This window comes from Balearica regulorum, chromosome 3 (genome assembly GCF_011004875.1).
Source record: "Balearica regulorum gibbericeps isolate bBalReg1 chromosome 3, bBalReg1.pri, whole genome shotgun sequence".
NCBI lineage: Eukaryota > Metazoa > Chordata > Aves > Gruiformes > Gruidae > Balearica > Balearica regulorum.
In genome coordinates, this window is record NC_046186.1 from 44,212,263 (window position 1) to 44,239,675 (window position 27,413).

Below are 27,413 nucleotides of genomic sequence, written 5' to 3' on the forward strand. Positions count from 1 at the left end.
GAGGAGCTTGTCTCACTGTCTATGAAGAGCTCCAAGACCTCAACAACTAACTTCAGATGCCTAAGCTAAATGAATCCTGCCCCTAGTTTCTCATCACAAAGAAAATGACCAGTAAAACTGAAGCCACACACTTACCCCACTATAAACATGCTTTTATAATTTACTGTGCCAGTATCTTGCAAACCATTTGTTCACACTGTTTAAACTGCACCCAGCACGGCACAAATTATGCCAGAGACATTTTCCCGTAAGTTTTGGTAGGCAGAGAAAACAGCATCAGTGAAAACAGTAGCTATGCTGGATCCATGTCCACACAGAGAATTTTGCCAGCAAGAAATACTGAAGCACAGTGACACAGCCCCAGCAGCACGGACCGCTTTCGGGCAGCTCACGGTCTCCTGATGCCGTTTTTCACTGGGTTTGATGACTGACGCTTCCTCCGCTCGCCCTGCAGCAGGAGCACTCTCGTGTGCAGTACTTCCAGTCATTGCCACAGAGACAAGTCAATCTCATCTAACAGCCAAAAAAGCCTTTAAAACTGTGTGGCCGACCTCTGATCCAACAGCTAAATAAATTCAGCTTGCCCCTTGCTGCAGGGTAGCGGTGCCATTAAATGGCGACACTATGTAACTCATACCCCACTTCTAGTCTGACAGAGTTTCATTTCAATATTTAGTAACGTCAGCTCCTAATGTTGCTCATATATCCACAAATAGGCCGAAAGCTCGGCTTATATTTTAGACCAAGTTTTAGCCCTGGTGGAGACATCACCCTCATGCTGACAGCGCAGCGGCCATGAGTGAAGCACGCTGCCCGGGCCTGAGCTCAGGACAGCCTCGGGGCTGATAGCACGGTTTCATCTGCTTTCGTGGCTATGTCCACTGGGCTCCAGCTGCTGGAGTCAGGTCTACGTGGGGAAACGGCTTTTTTTTTTTTTTTTTTTTTTTTTAATAATGATCATGGCTGCAGCGAGGCCCAGCAGCGCGGGGGCGGCTCCCGCCCGACAGGTGGCGCTGCGGACGGCGGGCGCAACGAGGAGGTTTGTCCCCGCTGGCTGCCCGTAGCCCTCCCGGCGGGGCTGACGTGTAGCGGCGAGGCGGCGATGGCGGCCGCCTGGGAGGAGATTCGGCGCTTGGCGGCCGATTTCCAGCGGGCGCAGTTTGCCGAGGTGGCCCACAGGTGAGCAGGGCGGCGCCGGTACCCGCCGCGGCCTCTGGACCCCGCCGCCTGTCGCTGCGGACCGCCTCTCGGTGCCCCCTTCCCGCGCCTGCGTCCCTCCCCTCCCCCACTCCGTCCCCACGGCCCCCGGGCGGGCTCTGCCACGGCCCCCGCGGGGTCTGACCCACGGCGGGGTCCCGGGGGCTTCACCCCGGCACTGCCCCTGCGCACTGCCCCTGTGACTGGCGCTGACCTGCGTGTCAGTGCTTGTGGGCCCGAAGGGACGTCTAGGGCCTCCCCATATGCAGGTGCATGAAAGTGCATGGGTGTGTAATCGCCGTTAAGCTCAGGCTGCTAAACATCGTCACGGCTAAACATCGTCTGTTTCTCCCTTATGTGTTGTTGAGCTGTTTAGGTTCTTGCTCAGAACTTGTTGTTTACATATAAAAAAGCAAACCACAGAGCCAAAATAAACCCCAACCCAAAACCACACTGAAATCCTCAAGCACAGAAGTATCAAAGACCCAAATTCTGTAAGCATGCCCATTCATGGGCAGGTGCAATCTTACAGCAAAAGGGGCTGACAGCTGTTCAGGAAAAAGAGTAAAAGTCGTTTTAGAGAGATGACGCCCATAAGCGAAGCCATATGGATGATTTGGGGGGCAATAAGTAGGATCCTGAAATTAGGTTTTTGTTGTAAAAACTATTCACACATAACAGAAAGTAATCTGCATTGTATTTCCTGTGTTTAGTATTTCTGAAACACCAACTTAAAGATAATTTTAGCAAGTACTTTCTTAGAGTAACTGGTCATTCTTTGTGCTATTGATAGATTGTCAGAACGGAACTGTATAGAAATTGTCACTAAACTGATTGCAGAAAAGCAGTTGGAAGTGGTGCACACACTTGATGGAAAAGAGTATGTCACTCCAGCACAGATTAGTAGAGAGATCCGGGATGAGCTTCACGTTTGTGGCGGTAAGTGTGGCATTGGCTTTCTTCCTCTGGATTTGGAAGTTAATTTTGAAGACTACAGAAAGAATTTGAAAGTTTTCTTCAGTACCCTTAATCTTGCAAAATAAGTGAGCTTGCTTCCTATTGCTTCATGTACCTACAAATTCACCTACAGTTATTTTATTTTCTCTTCAAATCTGTATTAAGCTTATAGGTAAGCATATCAAGATATGTTACTTGGTTCATTTTAACCCATGCAGAATTTCTGAGGTAGACGTTGCCTAAGAACCCTTTTGAAGGAACTTTGGCATTTTAGTATGGTTAAGTTTCTAGTCCAGATGTTTGGCATTGACTCAGAATTTCAAAATCATTCTTCTTTCACATCATTAGTAATAATAATATTTTTAAATTGTCATTGACGGGTCTTTTATTTTACCAGTATGAAGCGTCATCTGTTTTGTAAGATCTGACTTAGATATATAAGGAAGCATATACCCTCAAAACTGCTTTTTGTTAATGGTTTTAATGAGAAGGCATTATATTGGACTTTTAGTTCTATTCAAGGGTGAATTTCACAGCATCGTGTGTTTGGAAAATTAACTTCCTTATTATGTTCATACAGATTAGTCATTTTCTTATGACTACCACAAGTGTGCCTCAGTTTTTGCTATGCCATTGTGTATCATATCAATATGATAGCTTGAATTGAATTTAAAGCTTCTGGATTTTGTTAGTAGCATCATGCAAAGGTAGAAAGTTTTGGCAATCTCCATTTTGATACTTGTAGACTAGTGGCCAAATCCAGATCAGCATCAAGGCAAAAACTAATTGGGAGGGAGTTTGAACAGTGGTTTTTACTTCTGGAGTTTCTGTATTGGATTGTCAGCAAGTCTATAGGGTAGAACAATATAGCATATATATGCACTGACCACCTGTGATTTCTGTGATTTGACAATATATAAAGCTAAAGTTGGTTTAATAGGTCTACAAAAAAAGTAATGAAGAAATATTTTGTACATGATGAACTATGCTATATTTTACATGTGTTTCAAACATGTTTTATATACTAAAGGTATATTTGTACTTTTTTTTGAAGGTCGAGTAAACATTGTTCACTTACAACAGGTAACTTTTTAGTAATAAAAAACTATATACTTCTTTATTTTCTTCACCATCTATATTGTAGATATGGAGTCCATCAACTGTTTTCCAGCTAAGTTATTTTTTTAAAAGAGAAAGACTTTATGAAAAGCTGGTAGTTCATGTCAGAGTACTGCAGATTACTTAATCTGTCCATGTACTGCTTTGTTGAAAGCTCCTCTCCGCTTAATGATAATCTACAACCTCTGAAATCACCATTAAAATAATACAGATTTTCTTTCTGAGCTCTTCCTTTGTAAACTAAGGGGGTCAAACAGAAAAGAAATATTTCCCATTTAAATTTGAAGCTGCAGGAGCATGCGTAATTAACTTTGCATGCTTCTTTGGATCTTCCCTCTACCTTCATTAATCTCGTCTCTACTAGTCTTTATCCTCCAGTAGTCTTCCTCTGTGACTAATTTTCCCTTCTGGCTTGAGTAAAATTACTTGGAATACGAAAACTTTCGAAAGACAATTTAGTATTTTCTGTTCATAACTTCCTGGAATTTTTTGTTACATAGGTTTCTTTTAACCTTGTCACAATTGTAAAGAGAGTTTTTTCCCCCTAAACTGCTTTAGTCCACGTCACAGATTAACTGCGTATATATGCAATAGTAGAAAAAATTAAAAGCAACTTTCCTCAAAACATAGGAATGTGTAAGTATAATATCTCAGTGTTTGAGAATTAATTTCAATTTGAAGTTCTGATAAGAGATTTTGGTGGGGTTTTTTTTTTAAGGTAATAAATGTGGACCTTCTGCACATCGAAAACAGAGCTAACGACATCGTTAAATCAGAAAAAACTATTCAGCTTGTACTGGGACAGCTTATAAATGAGTGAGTACTTTCAGGAGCATTCATTCATTCATATTTCTTTTATTTTTTAAAATGCAAACTAAAAGTGATACCCAGCCTTTGTTGCTTCTGAAGTAAAATACATTTTCTTTGACTGCTACTAGGGGTGCTTACTGATCAGTGCTTCTTTTCCAAATGGTGAGTGAGGCCTCTCAGCAGAGCATCCAGTGAATCCATGGAGCAAAGGCCTTACTGAACATCTCTGCCCAGTATCCTGCTCTTAAGAGGCTTAATTTCTTACCCAGTGTCTTTGTGTACAGCAGCCAGATCTCATTTGCTCTGTGGCTTTGCTATCTGCCTCAGCTATTGACAAACCCTCTTATTTTTTCCCACCTTTTGCTTTACCTCACAAGCCTAAGATGTATGAGTAAGTTATTTCATGGCATTCAGACACTACCAACCACTGAAGTAACGCTGTTATGGGGTTGTGTCTATTGATTGCGCTGCAGGATTTATTCTTGGCAGAGAATGTGAAGTTCCTGGCTCTCTTGAAATAATTAAGACCTATCTCGCTCACCAAAGCCCTTTTCTAAGTCTCGTTGACATACAATGTTTTCCTCTTCCTGCTTTTTGACAGTTTCAAGCAGGTAAATGATCCATTTTAATACTAGCTACAGGGTTAGCAGTCATTTAAAAAACCCCACGTTTTCACTGACATCATTCTCTATTCATTTGAAACAACTTCCAGTTTATTTCTGCAAAGATGCAACAGAAAGAGGTGTAGCAGCAGGTCAGTTAGTAATTCATCATGTGGATAACAGGTTGATCCTGAATTTCACACTTAATGTGTTGGGATTTTTTTTCTTGTTTGTAAATAAGGAGTTACCTGGATCAATTAGCAGAAGAAATAAATGATAAACTACAGGAAACTGGCCAGGTGACAATATCGGAACTCTGCAAGACATACGACCTTCCGGGAGACTTTCTGATACAGGTAATGCAAACCACCAACCTAGCAAATGTAGAATTGATTGTGTTCACCTTCTTTTGTCATCTTTGCAATACCCATAGCTTTAATTGTGGTGAGCTGCATGTCATTCTAAGCAGAAAAGTATTGGATACATAAAGGTTGCAGTGTAACAGCGATTCACAGATTGAGGTTGATGTTTGCCTTTTCACTACTGGGCAAAATTTCTTCAGAATCTTTATGACTGTTAGAAACAGATTAGGATTAGTAATGTTAGGAACAGGTTAGATTAGTATAAGATCTGGAAATTTATTTGTTTGAAATATTAAAGATACAGGGGTAATTTCACCAGTCTTATTAGCTACCCAGGAAGCAGAAATACAATGGTAGAGACCTTTCAGTTTATTCAGAAAAGGTAAAATAAACGTTTGTTTCTAGAAGCTGAAGCCAGACATTCAGAGTAGAAACAAAAAAACCTATTTACCTTTGTTAGTGATTATTGATGTGTTTAAAAGGATTAGGGAGAATTCTCTTACCATTGTTGAATTTCAGTCAAGGTTAGATTTTGTTTGGAAGATTTGTTTTTCAAAGGGTAATCCTGTGGCATGTGTTAGGTGAACAGTCATTTTGGGTACAAAAGACAACCTTATTGACTCTCAGTTTGTGAAGAGATTTCCTCTAACATTTGTTGCATGATCAGCTTCTACAAAAGCATTTCTAATATATGAAAATTATTACATGGTTTCCCTTTGTTTCCTGGGCAATATTTCCTGGGTTTAGTTCACTTTGCAAGTATGCACATTTATAAACTGTTTGCACCTCTTTCTTTTGTGTTTATTGTTGCTAATTTTTGTCTTGACTTTTTGAAAAAATGAATAGTGAATTCCTCTGCCACTGTTTCATACAAAATTAATACTAATGTTAAATTTTAGTTTTCATTGTGCATTTCCAAACCATACTTAACTTCTTTCGCAAAATTTTCTTTTATCATTAGATACACATATATCTGATAGAAGAGGGCATTGTTAAGAAAGCTGAATTCCCTGAAGTTTGGAGTGTGGGCCATAATGGCATCAATTTACATATAGTAACACACGTTCTCAATATACCTAAATAATAATTTCCACTTGTGGACGTCATCTCTGAATATTTTGTCTGTCTTAGCAAACCTAATTTGCTGATCTGTTAATACAGTTTTTTGATTAATTTTTGTTTAACATCGTTAATATACAATTTTAGCAGTCATCCCAGCTTCTATTTACAGGCATTATCCAGGCGTTTGGGTAGAATTATTCATGGACAACTAGACCAGGAAAATCGTGGGGTGATTTTTACAGAAGCCTTTGTGTCCCGGCATCGAGCACGCATTCGTGGTCTCTTCACTGCGATTACTCGGTAAATTGCAACACCTGGAACCACATATTAAAATATTTTTACCATAGGTCTTTATGGACCAAATTCACCTGTGATTGAAAAAGTAAAAAAAAAAAAAAAAAAAAGACCTATGGATAGATTTCTTTAAGTGTAGTTCAGTTCTTGGCATGAAATACTTAGTTATATTAGACTCACTTTTTTGAAATAGGGGCCTCCTTTTAAAAGGAGAGCAAGGAAAGTATAACAATATACAATATACAACATACTTAAGTGTTTTGACTGAAGAAAATGTTAATCATCAGTTCTTTTATTTGTTTGGAGAGTGTTTATCCTTATTGTTATTCTACTGCTCCCCAGCCAATTACATATTGATGTCTACATAATACATGTGATTATAGATAATTTTTTCTTATTAAATCAATAATCTTCTGTGTCAATTTGTATGAAGAGAAAAGTTTGGGAGAGCAAATTATCGTAGCTTGGTTATAAGATACAACTTCGTAGTAATTCAATATTAAAACCTTGTAAGCTGTGTTAAACATCAGTGTAGCACCCTGGGGCTAAGATACTATGTAGTTTTTTCCATGTGGAGTAACTTCTTATTTCTAGATTCTCCACATCAATTTCAGGTCATTAACTTTGTTGTTTTGTTTTTCTTTTTTCCAAGGCCTACACCTGTAAGTAACTTGATCACTCGGTGTGGATTTCAGGAACATTTACTTTACTGTGAGTTTCATTCAGACTATTTTGTATTTTTCTTAGTTCATAGTTAATTCATAGATTCTTCATTACTAGAAGTATGCTTTCAAAGAAGCATTTTACTATATAGCCTCAATTCTGGAATAAAGAACAATATGTTTCTTTCTAGTGTAAAAAGTGCTAAACCTTTAGTGCCATCCATAACTGAAGAGATGTTCTCTGTATCTAAAGCAATGAAAGCATACATTGATGACATGCCTCTGCAGGCAGAATGATGCAGGAGGAACGGTACTCATATTGTCATCTGTTTCATTATTTGCCCTTAGTTACTGGCGCTTTTATCAGTGAAGCCCACATAAGGGGACAGATTTTATGTAGCCAAATGGCAAAACTGGGAGGAATGGCTGATACACCAGAAGGCTGTGCTGCCATTCGGTGAGACCTGGACAAGCTAGACAGTTGGGCGGAAAGGAACCCAATGAAGCTCAGCAAGGGCAAGTGTGGGGCCCTGGAACTAGGGAGAAATAACTCCAAGCACCAGTACAGTTTAGGGGTTGACCTACTGGGAAGCAGCTCTGTGGAGAAGGACCTGGGAGTCCTGGTGGACAAGAAGTTCTCTATGAGCCAGCAGTGTGCCCTTGTGGCCAAGAAGGCCAATGATATCCAGGGGTGCATTAAGAAGAGCGTGGCCATCAGGTGGAGGGAGGTTATCCTGCCCCTCTACTCTGCCCTGGTGAGGCCACATCTGGAGTTCTGTGTCCAGTTCTGAGCTCCCCCGTTCAAGAAAGACAGGGAACTACTGGAGAGAGTCCAGCGGAGGGTTGTGCGGATGATTAGGGAACTTGAGCATCGGTCATATGAGGAAAGCCTGAGAGAGCTGGGTCTGTTTAGCCTTGAGAAGACTGAGAGGGGATCTTATCAATGCTTATAAATACCTAAAGGGCGGATGTCTAGAGGAAGGGTCCAGACTCTTCTCAATGGTGCTCAGTGACAGGACAAGGGGCAACAGGCACAAACTGGCACACAGGAAGTTCCATCTGAATATGAGGAAAAACTTCTTTACTCTGAGGGTGCCAGAGCCCTGGAACAGGCTGCCCAGAGAGGTTGTGGAGTCTCCTTCTGTGGAGATACTCAAAACCCACCTGGACGCGATCCTCTGCAACCTGCAGTAGGTGAGCCTGCTTTAGCAAGGGCGTTTGATGAGATGATCTCCAGAAGTCCCTTCCAACCCTTACCATTCTGTGATTCTGTGATTAACTGCCCTGGATTTTATTTATTGACTTTTCTCTGTGGTAGCAGAGGCAAAGTTTTTGTGATGCTCTTAGTTAAATGTCTTTATATGCTGAGAGATAAAGCATATCCTTAAACAGTTTGCTTTTATTTTCTGCAGTTCCTTTTTAAAATAGAAATTCATAAACTGTCCAACTGCTGAAACTTAGGCAGTACTTAATTGTTTCTCGCTTCTAATGTTGCAGCTTTTCTTTGACTACCAGGAATCCCCTCCCGTCTGTCCAAAATGCTACTTCAAGCATCATTAGCCTTGTATGCTGGCTGACCAAGTGCTGCTGGTCTTTGGAATCCTTTAATGGTTTTCTGTCTCTTCTCATGAGAGTTTATATTTCTCTTTTGTTTGATTGGGTCTTTTTGCCTTCAGGGCATTGCACACTTTAGCTCTACTATAATCTCTCTCTGCTTACCTTCTTGTTCTTTGTGACAAGCTGATTCATTAAAAATTAAAATCTTAGCATTTAAATGAAATCATATAAACACTCTACTTTCACATAATCAGTTTCAGGTTTTCTCTTTTTTTGGAATGTGCCATCTGGGTATTCATAGATTAAAAGGAAAATCTGCTAAACTGCATTAATGTTGTAGTACCGAACACATTTCAGTATGCGGTTACAATTCAAACAGGCCCTGCAAATGCCTGATCGTGTATTGCTCATGTACAGTGTTAATGTGAATTGAAGTTCTAGTGTTTTCCTGTCAGCAGTAATTGTCACAATGCCTAAGTGTATTTCTAGTACTTTCTTTTTCTTGTTTGTTTTTTTTAGTGAGTTTGTTCATCTTTTTCTTTAGTTTTTCTTACTGTATTTCATTTCCTCTGCAGTTTCATGAGTTCCAAAGAACTTTTTACTCGCTGTCAGAACGCATTTGATTTTATTCTATCCATTTTCTGAGATACCATTTCAATTCCACAAATGCTGGAAACTTGAAAAATATCTTTTTTGTTATGTTACTTATACTGTTCTCTTTTTATGTTTGTCATTATTAGCAATGTGGTTTAAAGTGGTCTTTGTCAGTTTTGTGTCTCTTCCAGGAAAAAAAAAAATTAAGTTCAGTGTACTGTTTGTATAATTTACAAACAGCTAATTATTTAATCAACAGTTAGTATCAGACAAGATAAACAGTAGTCTTTGTCACGTAGCTGTGGTGCTACTCATGTTAAGCTGACATGACTTTATGATAGAAAATAAATAATTTTAGAAATGAGAGACTGTTTAAGTTAAAACTAATTACAAAGCATAATGAAATTACAGATGTTCTTCGTTTCTGAATATTGGGTTGCTGACATAGGACAGGCATGGAGGGATGCTTATCGTCTTTGCCAGACTTAAGAGACCTAATAGGACACTACAAACTAATCAATCACCTTTAAAAATACGTGTGAGATTAGAGTAGTTCTTCAAAGGTCCTGTTGTTTTGTTTTAAAACAAAAGACTATCTAGGCATAATTGTAGTAGGGGCTGTGAAATCCCCTGTGAAAGTACCTTCTCTGCCCTGGAGTTTTAGAACTGGCAGTTAAAATAATACAAAAATTAATTGGCATCTCCATTTCTCCCTTTTCTCTCTAAAGACTCTGATTTTTTGCTAGTGCTCCACAAAATGAATTGAAATACCTATAAAAGTCTTACTCTGTTTTTTCCCCAAAACTTTGAATAAAACCAAGTTGAGATTGCAAACTGCATTGTCTGACAATTTTTTAATTAGAATAGCCATGTTGACTCTATTTTCTAGGGTAGCTAAATTTAATAAGTATAAAACTCTAATTAAATTTTCAGAATGTGTCTTATAAGCTCCATTTTATACAAGGTAATTGAACCATGGCAGAACATGATTTCTAGCTCTTGTCTTAGATTATGTAAAACTGTATCTGGTTTAAATCAGTTTCTCTTTCTTCTACATTTTTTCAGTGTAACTACTGTTCAGCTTTGTTAGTGGCAGTCATGTTCAGTAGCTGCTAGCTTATAGAGATTTGTCTACACTATGGGCATATCTGACAAAAAAAAATCATGGTTTAAAATGTAGTATTTCTTCTGGAACCAGGTTTTTCTGTGTAGGTGAGCTAAACCTCCATATGCTGTACTAAGCATGTTGAAATGTTGACTGCAACTCATATTTTATGAGGAAGGAGCTGTGCCATGTGATACCATTTAACATTCTGTTCCAGGGTAAAAATCTGTCTTTTAATGAAATACAAATCAACACGAACCGAAGGTAAAAAGGCCATCTGGCAAAGCTCTGGAAATCAGTAGAGCTTGGCAGTTGATGTCACTGATTTTTTTTAATTTATCTAGTGACTTACGAAAAGGCAAAAGCAGAACGTAGAAGGCAAATCAGATATTCCTGTGCGCCTTTAATGGATTGAAAACACTTTATTTAGCATTGAGAAAGGCGTAGTGTTTTGGTACTACCAGTTACCAATTCATTCTTTGTCAGCAGTATTTGTTCATTATCAGGAGGTTATTATTGGCAACAACAGTGTGAACATTGTAAACCGTGGAGATGGTCACCAGTAACAGGTGCTCACATTTATGCAATTTAGGTAGCACTTTTTCATCTCATTTTAGTGTGTTCAAATCTCTCTTTTTTCTATCTTTGTTATCAGGCAAGCAATGAATTCAAAGAGACCATTATTAATTAAATGCACATATATTTTATTGTCTGGCCAGAGAAAGATTCTTTTATGACTACTTTTTCTAAACTAAAAGCTCGAACTGCTTAGATACATATAAAAATAAATATTTCAATAAAAAGTGTTTTGATCCTGCCACTGTTTTTAAACATTGTATGATGTCCAGAGCTTTTATCAAGACATTCTCCTAAGTGTTAAAAACAATTTATAGAACTCAGAAATGTTTTACTAGAACAAGCACTTGTAGTTTGGTCTTCTTTCAATTAATAGTACAAAGAAAAACTATTAATGGGTGGGGAAAAAAGAAGAAACAAAACATTGAAAATAAGTGTTATGTTTTGATTAATGGCTATATCAAAGTGGAAAATGTCGCTTCATTTATTTTCTTCTTGTAGCTGTATTAGAAGAACTTGTTAACACTGGTCGTCTGAAAGGCACCGTGGTTGGTGGGAGACAGGATAAGGCTGTGTTTGTTCCAGACATCTATGCCAGAACGCAGAGCAACTGGGTGGATTCCTTTTTCAAGCAGAATGGTTACTTGGGTAATTAATCTTTATTCTCCTAGATAAAATACCTTTCTAAAGCTAGTTTAGGTAGTTGGTCTTACCCTAATATAGCTAATGTCTAGAGTGAAGCCTCACAAGAATAAGTGGAAATCAATACCGTAGTTGATACTCCTTTGTTAAAAGACTATCTTGCTTATGTTGATGTATGTTACTTTATGAGAAAGAATCATATTTCAGCAGAGAGAACCATACCACTAAACAGTGACTTTATTTCTCACAGAGTTGCAGACTGCTGTTGTGAAAACATTTCTTAGACTGCTCATTGTAGACTTTTCATATGATCACGTTTGACCTGCATGGTTGGAGTTTCAGTCCCAGCATCCAGATTACAACTAAACTTTGGCTGTTAATGGTCCAGATAGCCAAGCGTGCAGTACACAGGAAGAAACTTTTCCAAAATGAGATTTGTAGAACTGGAGTGGGTAGCGCCAGTGTCCCGGTTGGAATCGAAACAAGTCTATGTAACTTAAAGCTGAGTGATGCTGGATGATGGTGTTTTACAACAGGAGCTATGGGAAAATATGAAACTGAATAAACAGAGGAATGTACCCTTATGGTCCCAAAGGGCCAGTTCCTAAATAACAGTTAGTCTTACAGTTTGAAAAGGTTTGGCATAATTTACCGTAATAGCATTAAGTGTTTCTGTATTATTGCTTGTCTGAGAGTCTTTGAATGTTTCCAGAATGTCTAAGTATAGACTGCCAAATAGTTGAGATGCTTTGCTTGTGAGGCTTTGCACAATTCTATGAGTATATTGGAGTAACTTTTGAAAACAAAACACTTTGACATAGTATATATTGTAAATATTGTTCATATTGTTTTAGAATACTTGGAAAGATATAATTACAAAGATAATGGTATAAGAATGTGAAAAAAACATTTTTTTAACCAAAAGTCAGACTAAAGTCATGTCCATGATTTAATGTTCATATTTCTGTTAACTATGTTTAGGTGTAGCTTGTACTGAATGAAGTTTTAGGTCAGCATCAGCTTGAGGCTGCATTTACTTGTATAAAAACTATATGTAATTCTTCATTTCCTGCTTTCAAAAAAAAAATTACCACATAAGATCCTGTATGCATATGAAGGTACTTAAACGTAACAGATATCTAACTATTTTATAGAATTTGATGCGTTGTACAGACTTGGCATCCCTGACCCAGCAGGCTACATTAAAAAAAGATACAAGTCCACACAACTCTTATTTCTGAGAGCAGCTTGTGTTGGTCAAGAAATTGTGGATCAAGTTGAAGCCTCTGTAGAGGAAGCCATCAGCTCTGGAAACTGGATAGATGTAGCAGTAAGGAATCCTTTCAGTTGTTGGATTTATTTATTTTGTCTTATTTTTGTGTCAAATGATACTTTATTGAAACGACGTATATGTATAATGAAAATTCCATGTTGTCAAAGAAGAATATTCAGTTTAAGTAAAATAACAAGTAAAAAGATGTTACTTGCCTTTAAGTTGGTCTGAACAAAAACATGGGAAGGGCATATCAGTATTCAGTTGATAGATAAGCTAAGATTAACTTTCATTTCAAAATTAGTGCTAACGTGTTCTGCTAGAAAGCAATATATTTCTGTGGGGGTTTTTTTTGGAAAACAGTTTAAACTGAATTCTTATCATAGTTTCAGTAAGCAGAGGGATATTAGCCATTTTGTCCTGGCTAAATCCTACTTTTAGGCCTTACAGCACTACTTTGTCGCTTGGAAGGAGGCCTGCTCTTGTTTTGTGTTTGGTGTTACTCTGTATCTGTTGAGCTGCACTTTAAGGACGTTGCCATGCCTTTTCCGAGGTGTAACACATACTCTAGAGTAATGGTGATTTGGGATGTTACAAGATTTAAAATAGTGTTTAAAAATCACTAGTTTAATTTATAAAGTGCAATATATTCTAAGTAGTTAACTGATGTCAAATGGAGTGTCTGTGGATTCTATCTACCCACATACAAGTATGTATGTCCATTCTAGAACAGACTTATTTTATGTAAATTATTTTTATTTTCTTTACCCTAGACTCTTCTGCCCAGTTCATTGTCAGTAGAAGACATTGGAATTTTGCTTCAGCAAGTGATGAGATCTTTAAACAAAAATTCTTCAGGTTTAGTCTTCAGTGACACCATTGTGGTCAGTGAGAAATTTCTAAACAGCTGTGCTGATCTATTTTCTGACATGATGCAACAGAAGGCTGAAAAGGTACAGGGGTTTTTTTTATTGGTCAAGATGCAATATACATTGAGTGTTGGAGTACAGTGTATGTGACTTTCTGTTTGCTGTTGCTGTCTCTTTACATTTCATCTGAAATACAGCTTGAGAAGAAGGGCAGAAATTAAGAAAAGGTTTGTATATGTAACCAGCGTAATTTAATGTATATTCAGTTGCACTCAGGGAACACCATCACACTAACAGTATGATCAGGTGCTGAATTTCAAAGAGAAGAAGAAATGTCTTTTCATGTGTTGCACTTGGAAAACATGGTGTTAGCTTACTGTACTTAAAAATGGCCAAATGGTCTAAATGTTTCCATATGTATCTTTTGTTGCTGTGTGTATCTTTTTGCTATTAAATGCATGTTCTTAATTTTAGGAAATGAAAAATAACCCTGTTAATTTAATCACTGAAGAAGATTTAAAGCAGGCTTCTGGTTTAGAGAATTCATATGCTAATAAAAAAGACAAAAAGGATGAAAGAAGAAAGAAAGCAGCAGGTAAGACATCGATATTTAGCTTAAGCTTAAAAAAAAAAACAAACCAGACTTGTTTAGCCTCGGAAATATTCAAACAAAAAGTTACTATATTTTGTAGTCCATTCGCACCTCCAGTCCATTGCTGAATATATTTAAGAAATAATCCATCCACTTATCATCATTATACTGTAGGTGTAGGTGTAGATGTATCTGAGCTACATCCATAAGAACTAATTTCAGATTAGAAGTGCAGAGGAAGTACCATAAAGATATCTGGAGTTCATCCAACACAACGCAGCTGGCTTTAGAAGCAAGGAATCCGTGTTCGTTTATTAGTGTGTACAGTACGGTCACATAAGATTGAGTTGTTCACTCTGGACTGACCAAACCAGTATTAGCTTGGGAATCTCTGTACCATTTTTATTTACACAGTATAGATACACTCTTACTCTCCACTTTTCAGGGATCCAGGAAAACAAAAATATTTCTTCATAGTCTTGAGAAGTTACTTTCAAAATCACTCTGTCAAAATTGAGAAATGAGGTACTAAGATGGGGTTTTTTGGAGAATATTGTACATCTTTTCTGAGAATCCCATGCCAGACAATTTTCTGTTGTTTGCACACATAACAGTTATTAGAGAGTCACACAGTTTACTTTAAGGTGTATTCTAGGTTAAATTAATCCCAAACCTTACTCCATTTTTGTGGTGGCTATTTGGAATAGATCTTAATCTTAGGAAGAATAAAAATGTGTGGGTTTAAGCCTTTCAAATATTTCTGGTTTTTAAAACATTATTCATCCTAGAGTCTGTATTTTCAGTCCCAAAAACCTTATGTGGCTCTTGGGTTGCTATAGCACAGCTGAGTAATCTATGTTGAACTCACATGCAGTTTTATGTGCTACTGAAAGTAACAGAATTAGAGCACTGATGCGTCTATCTTAATTGAATATACTCATCTGAAAAATAAAACATTATATTCTACTCTTTAAAAGGCTGTAACTGAGTTGGCATGGAATCTAAACTTACTCTTGCCACAAGAGACAGCAGATTTTTCTAGGCCAGAGCTGAAGCAGAGAGACTTGAACTTTAATTGAACTGTCATAAATAGAATGACTTCAGTTTCCAGCCCTCTGAGGAGCGAGACTCCACTGAGCATGTACTACCTGTCTAGACACATTCATATCCACAGGTAACATATGCTGCACCATCAGCAAGCACTGCCATGAAGTGGTTTTTTATGGACCGTTAGGGGTATTGCCTTAAAACAATCAACATCACGGTTTAAGGATTAGGTGTTGTTACTGCATAATGGCAGAGTGTGGCCAATGTCACATTGCCCATCTTAAGGTCTGTGTGTGACTATATCAATATCTGCTGTTTAAGTGTAACCTGACATGATGTAGTGTTAATGCAGTTCATTACAAATCTGGATTCTGCCATGTATCTGCCATGTATTGGATTAATGAAAACTTTCAAGATAAATTCTCCATCGTCTGTTTATAATACCATTTGCAACAGTGTTCCGAACAAGTATTGGTAGAAGGATGTACTCTTGTAATCCTATGTGTACATTACAGTCAATGTATCCTGTTGTCATAAAATACGGCTTTTCTGGCAGTAGTCTCTCCTGCCTCATCTCTCTGTGGATAAGATCTTGACTGAAGATTGCAGCTCTTTCTATATGGCTGTAAAGTAGAATACAGACTGAAGGGAGCTTGTTTCCAAAATAACTAGTGTATTGCACAGTTGACAAACAGCTTATATCTGCTCAGCTGAATGCAGTCACATTTCAAATAAGCTTGTGAAAAACACCAATTCTTTTTTTTTTTTTTTTTTTTTGAGCGGTCACAAACTCAGAAGGTCTCACAAGTACACCATCCACTGCTAGCTGCAAGTCAACTAATTTGTTGTTCCTGCAAAGTAATGCTTAAAAATCCATCTGTATCTTAACATAACTGATGCAGTTAGCTTTGTGAGTAGTAGCATCTTGTCTTTGTGTTTCCTTTTCTTAAATGATAGTGCTGTTATGTAATGTAGTTACTTGAAATCTTGGACCTTACATTTAAATGGAAAAATGTATAGAAACAATTATTCGGGAGTTTATAAAGTTCTTTCAAGTGAAAAAAAGAAAGGAACAAGCTGTGATAAAGGGAACAAACAGCATAGCAGCTTACCTTGTGGAAAAGGACTGTATTGCAAATTGAGATCCTGTCTGCAGTGTGAATACGTGGATTACAGGACCTGTGAACTAAGTAGTTCGTTACATTCGTCAGAACTGGAACATCTCGTTGCTTTAAGGTCATCCAGGAAGAGTCAAAAAAGAATTAGTATTCTAGTTAATTGAATGCACGCTTCCAAGAATATTTTGGATAAATGCTTACTATGTAGGATTCTTTCTCTGAAAGTTAACAAAGTTACATTATCTGGATTATTTTTGAGTAGCTACGTTATTCAGCATCACTGAATAAAAATGCTAAGGTGCTTGCTAAGATGCTTACTAAGATGCTATTTTCAGCCAACATAAATTCTCCCGTTACATTATGGACACTGGTATCTCATCCGTTTTCAGCTGGAAAAATACACTGTTTGGGAGTTTTTTTAATATGTACATTTGATACAATTAGTATTTGTGTTTATTAATGACATTAACTTAAACAGAGCTTTGACTCAGTTGCTTACTGTTACTACGAATGAAACTTACGGCCCTAAGATTCTGGAATGTGTATTCTAGGTTACATTTAGAATTAGGTTGGGTTTTTGTTAAATTCATCATTAACAAGTAATGAAGATAAATTACCATAATATTGTAAACTTTTTAAGGGCTAGAACTTTACTGTGTACTAAGCAAATAATTCTCCACCAGAGGGCAGTGGAAGCGTGAGAGGAGGAGGAGGTGGTAATGCTAGAGAGATCAAGATTAAGAAAACCAAGAAAAAAGGAAGAAAGGATGCTGACAGCGATGAAGAGTCCCAAGCAACTAGCATTGGTTTGTCATTTTATTTTGGGCACTATCTATTCATACTGACAGGTTTTTATCACTTGCTTTTCTACATCTTTGTTCTTCTACACTGTCTTGATAAGGTCAGGTAAAATATCAAAAATGAGAATACTGTTTACTTGGAATTGTATCAGTGGATGTGATGTTGCTTACATGAAATGGACATACCATGTTCACTGAAAAGTATAACTTAGTCTTTAAACCAGAAATTTAAGTAAAGGAAAGGAGACCAGATGATGTTGGGGGTTTTTTAGTTTGATTTTATGTAAGAAAAGCCTTAGATTTTGAGATGGGTATTGTGCTTGGTTTCCTAACACCTGCTGAATACTGTACAATAAATGGAGTTCTTATCCCATTCCAAAGCTTAATTAGCTTGATTAATTTGAATAAACAAATCATACGAATGAAACAGTACTTAGATGTTTTTCCTCATACAGTTAAAATGTACAGTCAAAATAAAGTTTTAATATTTTAAATAAGATTCATCTTGCTTAACTGAAACTTTTACATATGAGCTAACTGCCTTTATAACTATTGACTTTGTAATGCAGGAAGGTAGGTATTTTGAAGGCCTAGTCTGTCTTGCTCATTTTAGATGCATATTAGAGGATGACTTTGAATTGCTCCCTACTGGTGCCCATTTCTCTACCTTTACTGTTAGGAGAAGGAGCATGGATGGCTTCCTCAGAAGTAAACACCTACATCGTTAGACATTTAGCAAACAGTGGTTGCAAATGAAACAGTCATAATTATGTGTTATTTCTTTTATTTGACGGATTACCAGTAATGTGTACTTCCTGTTTATATATAGTATCTAGATTCCCAATACTGACTGAAAAATACTTTTAAACATGACATTTGAAGTTGTGAAGTACAGCATCTTCATTTTGTATGATACTACTCTTATAGATATCTGTAATTCACATGTAAATGAAGTGATTTTTCAAGACTGGTCCGTTACTGTGTGTTAAGTGTTAAATCACCCTTTTTTTTTGATGTAGCCCTTCACATTTTACAATTGTTGCTGCTTGTATTGCTGTATTGTAATAGATAAACTGAACCAAAATCCGAAGATAAATTCAGATGTAGCCATTCAAATATAAATAAGACCCCTCCTATAAATAAGAACCTGATTTAAGCTCCCTTTCCACCTGTTTATATAGCCTTGTATGTTGTTCATTGCTACTGTAGCACAACTAGGAACATCATTGATTTCCATTATGCAGAGTAAACCTGTTCTATGCTGCATCTGGAACATGGAATGCCTGTCCTTTTCTGGTTCCCTGTCATCATCCTGTTTTCATTCTTATATGTAAAAACTAAATTCTGCAGCATGCACACAAACTTCATATTTTGTCCAAAACCAAAATACAGATGCATTTATTCATATGCATTTACAAGCAGCATGTAAGTTGATTTTATTACTTGAACTTCTTGTCTGTTTTGATATTCTTGCTTCTCAAATTCTTCTGTCTCACATTTTATACTGTAACCTCAAGTTTAGGATAGTCTGTTACATGATTGTGTAGCTTACTAAATGGGGTTAAAAATAACCACAACCACCTTGTGAAATCCTTCAAATAGGAATGTTCTATTCAGTTTTGGCATTTTAAAAAAACTATTTGGTCTTGGTGGCATTATTGTTTCTAAACTAATGGATGGACCAGGCAGTTTGAAATCTCTCACCAAAAATACATGTCCTCTTATACTACTTAAGTTGTCTATTACAGAAAATAACTTCTAAGTGATCAAAAAAGAAATTTTGTCATTTTTTCCTACGTGTAAAAATTTAATTGTCATGTGTGATCATCCCTTTTTTTATATTGTTGGTAATGGATAACTTCTGTGGATGTTTGGACTTTGAGGCATTTCAATGTCTCATGCCACAGAGTAACTGCAGCAAAACTAAATATCATGTTTTCTCAATTAATATTGCTCAATGGCCGCTACAGGTAGAAATAAGCAGCCAGAGTTCCCTTTCATATCACAAGAGGAAATTCAGGATGTTTTAAAGACCCACATGAAGGATTGCCCTGAAGAGCTTATTACAGAACTTGCTGAACATCTAATAAGGTAATTGCAGTAATTCAACTGGAGTTAGAATGTCTGTGATTCACTTCAGATGTATCTTCTCTTCAGTCTATTTTCTTGCTTAGAAAGAAATGTTTTGATGATGAAAGTGAGCCACGATATTCTTTTTCTGTATAGCTCCGTGTTACTTGCTTATGTATTAGAAAGCTGTGCTGACACAGTAATGAGAAATAATGCTTCTGCTTAGCAGTTGGTGGTTCTGCGTCCTTTGTCAGCAGGCATGTTTTCAGGTTCATGGGTGTATTTCTACCTCCTTAGGCTGATTGATGTTGGGGTTTCACCAGTCCCATCTTCTGTACAGCCGTCGATGTATGTTCATGTACGCTGTCTTTTGTGGCTCTGCTAATACCTGTGTGAACTGAGTAGTAAGCTAGGTCAGCAAACTGACCTGTGCAAAGATGAGTAACTTCTTTTAAAAGATGTTCCGTCCAAAACAGAGGATACGAATATGTGTGTTCAGGGCAAAAAGGGCATGATAGGACTGTAACAGCCCAAGCTTGAATAAACTTGGAGTGTGATGGTAACTGCATCTTTAGAAGGGCCTGTGCTATTTTAATGCAACTTAAGTTTTCCCCTCTTACAGTTCTCATTGATCTGAAATCTGTCCACAGACCCCTGAAAGAGTTTGCGAATAGCGTTGCTTCTGGAAATCTTTTCTATGTTTCATCTTGTTCCCGTTTAGTTGTTGTTATGAGTTAAAACCTTGGCAAGCATTTTGATACCATCCATAGTGTACCCAATAGCACTTCTGCAATTACAAAAGTACATTTCAATTTCCTAGTGCTTTTTTTCTGATTTCAATTATTTGCTTTTTATTTGTCTCACCATTCTGTGGCACTCATGTCCCATTCGTTTACTGGGTAATGCGGTAGCTTTCTCTGTTGCTGATATATTTGGAATATATTTCTGATATATATTGCTGATATATTTGGTATATTTCTACAGTTTTACATTTTGCTTAATGTTCCCTTTTTCTCCTTTCTTCTTGCCTCTTCTAAGACCTTTAACAAAATCTTACCAGGAAGTTGTGCGTTCTGTTTTTACGTCTTCAACATCTTCCTCTGGAGCTAGCAGAAGACAGACTATGAAGGACTTGCAGGAGGAATTCTCAAACTTGTACAACAACATTCGGTTATTTGAAAAGGGAATAAAGCATTTCACAGGTACAATAAATATATATTCTAAAAAATGTATGTGCTCCTTCAAGGATGTTGAATTTATTCCAGAATCTACATTCAAGGTCAAAGAAGAGCAACAGTTCAAAAAGGAAAACCTTAGAGATGTGTTTACATTCCCTAACACTGACCTTATGCTGGAGTGCATTGCTTTGCACACTTACTGAAATACATTCTCTTTATTTCATATCCATAGTCTCTTACATCTTCTGTCAAGATAATTATGGGTTCTTGTCCTTCCTTCCAAAGTGTTTGCATCCCTTCCCAGTTTTAATTGTCCGGGGGAAAAAATAATTAAAAAAAAATTAGCAAGCTTACTTCATTCTATCACCTGTGCTACTGATGAAAGAATTGATACTGAAAGTAGCTGCTCCTTGATGGTAATTTTTCAAAAAGGTGTAGATTCATTTTGCAGTGGGTTACTTTGTAAGGTGTCTTCTTTAGCTACCTTTATTTTGTGACAGAAAAGTAGCATTAGGAAAATATTGTAGACTTTTCGAAGATTCTCTGCTATATTCAGCTTTCTTCTAGAACTTTCTGTGCAGAAAACTTATAACAAAAGGAAACACTGGCAAACCCCCCCAATATTCCTGTTTAGGAATAAATGGACTAGCTTCCCATTAGCCTCTGTTCTTGTACATGTATTCCATAGCTTCTTTTTTCTAAAATTTTGCTGTTTCAGTCTTAAGTCATGTGCCTGCTCTTCTGTTCAACTGCTTGTCTTGTAGATTTTTCCTTTATATATGTTTTACTTGTTGATGGATAGCAGTGGTTGTTCATCAGTGGTTCAGGAGGACTGTACAGGGACTAGTTTACCAATACACCTCTGAAATACTAACAGTGCATTAAAATGCACTTACAGACCTGAAAGCTCACATTTTTCACTGAAGAATGTTCCATAAGCAACTGCAAATGAGAGATGTTAGCTTCATGTATCTAAACTTTCTCATACTACTCATGGTTGATGGAGTCCACATTTTAGCAAGTGCTGTGATAACTGTCATAGGAATCAGATAACTATAAGAAGTTATTTTTAATCACTTTTTTTAACAGATGAGACGCAGACTAACCTTGCCAAACACCTGTTGAAGACTGTTTGTACAGACATTACAAATCTTATTTTCAACTTCCTAGCATCCGATTCAATGATGACAACAGAAAATTATTCTACAATCACAAGTGAGGTACACAGATAACAGTTCCTTTTTAACAGTCTCAAGTAGATCAGTGCTGTTTATTTAATATTTAATTCTCTTCTGTTTAAATATGCCTATAGCTAAAATGGTAATTAATATTACAGATTATTTCCATTCTTCTCTCATACAGGTCCGGACCAAGATTTTAGGTAAATTAACCGAAGACACCAAAGGTCCTTTAACTAAGTTGCATACTTCTCTGAATGGCAAGGTAAAGTGATCCAGAATCTTTAAGTTCACATTTTCCATACTGCTGATACAATGCTAATAAACAGCTGACAGACATAGTGTAGTACATAACTGCTGCTGCTGTGAAGGATGAAGGCAAAGTCATCTTTTGAATTTGTGTAAGTCAGTGAGAGTAAGTACATTTTCATATCTGTCAATTTTAAGTGGTGAAAAAGTGATCTTGCATTTTGATACTGATAGTCACCTAGCTCTTTGGTTCCAGACGGAATCCTGTGTGTCTTTTACGTGCAGGTGAGAAAAGAGAGAGAATCTGCAGTTGAAAGTGATTTATGTTTCTTGTATTTTGTTATGAAGTTCCTGATTGTTCTCCTGTGTATTTCTTAACTAGTGAAATCCTCAGTATTTAAAAAAAACCCTTCAGATTATGGCAGTGTAAATACAAAGGAAAGAAATTTATTAATTCTTTTATGGAAAAGGCCAAACTGATCTGTTTCTTAAGAAAAAATATATCAGTAAATAATTGTAGAACTTGTATTCCTTTTTTAATTCAATTTTTAAGACTAATGATTTATAGTTTGTTTTACGATTTGAGTATATGAACTATTGGAAGAAGAATAAAGTTAATTTCTACTAAATATTTTTTATTTTCTCTTTTCTTCCACAGTTTATTCCAAATGTATTCACCGTCATCCATTCGTGTGATTAATTGTGAACAGTAGTTAACTTTTTTTATAATCTGCTAACACAGATTAAATATTTATATTGTTTTTTAATAGAGTGTAGAAGATTTTCTTTCATACATTGATTCTGCAGTGGATATTTGTGGTATTATGGTGAAAAAAGGAGACAAAAAGAAGGAAAGGTACCTTAATTTTATTTATTCTATGGACAGTATGTGAAATGTAGTGCTCTTGCTGAACAAATGTTAGATGGTTAGATTGGTAGCAGTCCCACAGGATGTGTAAGAGGCAGTCTTTCTTTCCAAACTGTTTAACTGAAAAATACAAAGTCAAGCAGTCCTAATTCTATCAGAAAAGGAGGAGGAGAGAGTTTGTATGTGGTTAATTTGCTTGACTCACTGCTACAACGTAGCTTAGAGATTCTCTAGGGGGCTTTCAAAATCTAAGCTATACCAGTGTTGGTTTTTTTGGTGGGTTTTTTTAATGTGGAATTTCACATAAAGAAATGGTCAGTCAGAGGAGCAAATTAAAATTAATTGAAGTTAGATATGTTTTAGAGTCAATTATCGACTACTATAAGACAGAACGAGAAACATATTTTTATATAATGTATTCCTGTTTCTTAGGCAAGTCCTATTTCAGCACAGACAAGCTCTGATTGAACAGCTGAAAGTCACCGAAGATCCAGCTCTTGTTCTGCACCTGACATCAGTACTGTTATTTCAGTTTTCAACCCACTGTATGCTTCATGCACCAGGAAGATCAGTACCACAGATCATTAATTTCCTAAGTGGCAAGATCCCAGAGGTATTCCTTTCTAGCATTTTAAGGGGGAAGTACCTTTTTTCTGTGCCAGAACATAAACGTTGTGCCTTATACCATTTCTGCTGCCTAAGACCAGCACCTTTGTGTTTTATGTCTGATCGTTACTTTATGTACAAATATATAGTTTCTCTGATTTGTATTGTATTTCAAACCTATCATAATTTCAGGGATCTGTCTTCAATATTCTTTTAATAAAATTAAAAATCAGTCTGTTATTAGTACTGTAGCTTTTGCCTTTATCCATAGAGACAGCTATGTATTGGGGGATGTTGTAATTCTTATAACTGAAAATTTTTGCGCTCTCTTTCCTCCCAGCTGGAGCATGGTTGCTTTTTAAACTTTTCTAATTCAGTTTTAAAGAAAGATATAACTCTTCAAAAATAAAAATACTGAAATTCTGTATTCTAATCTGCCAGAACTGGTGGTGTTTACTAACTGTGTTGGTTTCCTGCTTCAGTAAATTGTCCTTTTCTTGCAGCATGGATGTACTTACATTTTTCTGCCTCTTTGAATGTCACTCAGAATTCAGGTTGCAAAATACCTTGATGGAAATATATTTATGTGTCACTAACTCTCTTTAGGCAAGAACGGGAGAAAGCTTTTTTAAAAATTTAATTTTTAATTAAAGGTCTGAGTACCTGCTCTGTAACATTGACACTCCTTTGTTTTATTCTGGTTTTTCCCCCTCAGGATCAGCATTCTCTGCTAGTCAAATATCAAGGATTAGTAGTGAAACAGCTGATCAGCCAGACTAAGAAAACTGAACAGGGAGACGGTGACACAACAGAAAACCTGGAGGAGGAGGAAGGAGCAGATACCATTCGGAAAGAGCTCCAGGAAATCACTACCTCTATCAAGGATCTTGTTCTCAGACCTAGGAAGTCTTCTGTAACAGAGGAATAAAATTATTTTTCACTGCATCCACATCCATGATACAGTTAGAGTTTTTTTGGTTTGGTTTGGTTTGGTTTTTTATCCTGAAGGGAAGGACAGCAGAAAATGCGTGACAAACTTTAAAATTTGGATTCTAATAATTGCAAATCACAGCCAGGAAACGTGCAGCTTGTTGGGTCACGGTGGCAAATGGAGTTTTGTTATGTGCTGCTACAGTGTACATGTAACACATTAAATGTAGATGTGACAGAGCACAGTTGTGGACACTTTGGGTATGAAATTAGTGGGTTATAATTGGCATCTTCTTCATCTGAGGCCTGAAAAAATGGTTATTCTTCAAATCAGTGTATTCTGTTCCATGCATTACACAGGCTTACAGTTTTACTTCTCTGATTTAGATTTATAGTGATCTGAGGATTGCATATACATGTATATAAGCCTGTATATCTTAATTGCAAAGACTAGTTTTGAAACATATACTGATAGCTAATAACGTACAAATGAAAGGCCATCTTTACTTTTTGTATTATTAGTGGATGTTTTCAGCTTCTGTTCCCTGGACTGCAACAGCAAAAACATTGAGTACAAGTGTATATTGCTAAACTTAAGTGACCCGATACTAAATTTGAGTTTCTAAATATACTGAAAGCTTATGAAAATCAGCACACGCTATTAATGTATTCTGTTAATGTCTGTAATAGCAGTTCATTTAAAGCTTCTAATTGGAACAGAGGAGGTGATACCCTTTTGCACTGGTATTTTGGGAGCACCTGCCATATTTTACATGCTATGTGTTCTTTCAGTGGACTTGTTGAGTTCTTAGTCCAGTTCCCATAGTAGTTAGAAGCACTTACTTGCATTCTGTCAGCTTCTTAAGCAAACTTGTGATACTCTGTTCATCCTGAGTTTCTTGAAAAGAATTTAGTTTTATGATCTTTCTGCATAAACTTTATAGACCAAAATATTGGCTGAAGTGTTTACCTCAAGTTTTTTACCAGCCTTATTTTTACATGAGCAGTACTTTATGTCTTCAGGAAAATGGAAGAATGTGTAGAGTTCTGCCACTATTAATGGCATAATTCTTGTATGTCAAATATACTTCTAACTTATTTTTAAGAGAAGATAATTCTCCAACCGCAAATATTTTAGTTCTATTACTTCAGAAATGCCCATTGATTTCATGTGTGTAATTTCATGTCTTTATGTAAAATCAAGTTTGAGTAGTAAGACAAGAAATAGAGTTCACTAAAGTTGTCATTCACCCATTCTTGCCAAAATTCTTTGATGCTGAACGAAAGCAAATTCTATGCAAGCCCTACTCCATTCAAATATTTCTGTTTTCCAACAGCTCATGTATTCAATAAGCTTAATCATAAATGTACCCAAGCCTGAAATTGCAACAAATGAAAGTTGAAGAGGCCAGGTATGGAAGCTCAGTAACAGATTAACCAAGGTTAAGTTAATTTAGGTAAGGTAAAAAGATGAATTTTATACATATATAAAAGGCAGTCATGTTTAACAATGTTCACATCAATGTTGGTCTTTTACGTGTTTGCAGGGAGAAATGGTTTGCCAGTTGTGAGGCAGAAGCAGAGGTAGTGGTTTGTCTTTCCTTGGCTGGAGGCTATCATAGCTGACAATAGAGGACAGTGAAGAGTAAGAGATGAAAAATACACAGGCTGTTTAACTTTGCTTAAGAAATAGAGTTTGCAGATGGGGAATAGGTTTAATTTCTTGTTATGTAGCTAGAATAATTAAGTTCCTATACTGAATGTAAACAATTTTATATGACACTGAGCTATTTTGTAAATAATATGCCATATGACATTCTGTATGCAAATATGAACTTATTTTAATAACATTAAATGATGAAGTATTTCAATTGCATTCTGTTGATTTAACCACTGGTTGATCGTCTTGCAACTTGCAGCTTTCAAACAGCAACAGGTAATATGCACTATTTGATTTAACATGCCAGTCTGAGTGTCCTTGTATTTTATTTTTTTTTTGACACTGTCTTATGCTGGAATAATAATGAACTTTATATAAATGTGTCATACATTAGACTTGCTATACTGTAGCCAAAGTTAAAAGCATGATTAAAAGAATACATTCTTCTGAGTAGGTAAGAGGAAAGCACTAAAATTCAGAGATGTCTTCTGGCTACTAACAGAATTCAAGGAGACACAGGTTGGAAAAATTTCCCAGGTTTTGGGGTTTTTTTTTACTCTTAGATGTGGAAATCAGTCTTTAGCTTATAAAATCGAAGTATTTTGCAAGACAAATATTCACAATTTCCTGAATATGTTGCTAGTTCCTGGATTTTTTTCCTCTCCCTAGGAGGATTGTATCCAGGAGGAAGAGTAATCTTGTCTTAGAAATCAGAGGTTCAGTTCACAAAAAAAAAATTGCCCTTTGGAATATCTAGGAAAATGAAAAGCAATACATTGTATACAGGTCAATGCTTTTACTTTGGTTTTAAGTATTTAGTGTTAATGTCTTGTCCCCTTCACCTATGTTATTTAAACATTACCATTATATTTTTATAGACTTATAAAGCTGATGTATATATTTTTGTATGTATATGCACACATATATTTGTAAACATGCTTGTCATAGCCTCATTTGCTGCTACTCTCAGCAAATTGCAATTTGGTGCGTTAGAAAAGGTAGAAAAATACCTTTCTCCGCAACAGCCTTTTCTTTCCCTGTTTTTAAGTGGCAAAAGGTGACTTTTGTAGCTAGTTATTTGCAAGTCTTCTGGAAAAAAGCAAACTTGCTCTGTTAAAACTTGCAGCCTTCTTTCCAACTCCTGTTTCACTGCTTCTTTAAAAAAAAAAAAAAAGGCACAAGTTTCTCATAGCACTGGGATTTGTTGTCTGTGTGAATCCATCTTACAGCTTGTTCGGATAAAACTGTGGTATTTCTGTCTGTGTAGCCTCATAAGTTGGCTACTGACTGCTCCTTGAATTTTTTCTTCTATTTAATAAGTAACAGTTACATTTTTCTTAGGCCAGGAAAATGGAAATTTCTACAGAACTGGATAGAGTTTGTTTGTTTGGTTTTTTTTTAATAGTTTAGTACTCTTGCAGAAGACACAAGATTGT

At 36.6% G+C, this 27,413-nt stretch overlaps 1 protein-coding gene across 1 annotated transcript; it reads left to right on the forward strand.

The window, feature by feature from the left end:
* Positions 1-1,019: 1,019 nt before the first annotated feature.
* UFL1 (UFM1 specific ligase 1) lies at positions 1,020-26,193 on the forward strand. Its single transcript, XM_075747727.1, has 19 exons — positions 1,020-1,179; positions 1,991-2,136; positions 3,209-3,237; positions 3,992-4,089; positions 4,927-5,041; positions 6,279-6,409; positions 7,056-7,114; positions 11,399-11,545; positions 12,694-12,869; positions 13,586-13,765; positions 14,156-14,276; positions 17,122-17,244; positions 19,209-19,329; positions 20,347-20,510; positions 21,576-21,706; positions 21,849-21,929; positions 22,684-22,769; positions 23,214-23,394; positions 24,103-26,193. Exons 1-19 carry the CDS (start codon positions 1,103-1,105, stop codon positions 24,313-24,315), a joined length of 2,379 nt encoding a protein of 792 aa, XP_075603842.1. The 5' UTR covers positions 1,020-1,102; the 3' UTR covers positions 24,316-26,193.
* Positions 26,194-27,413: the final 1,220 nt, after the last annotated feature.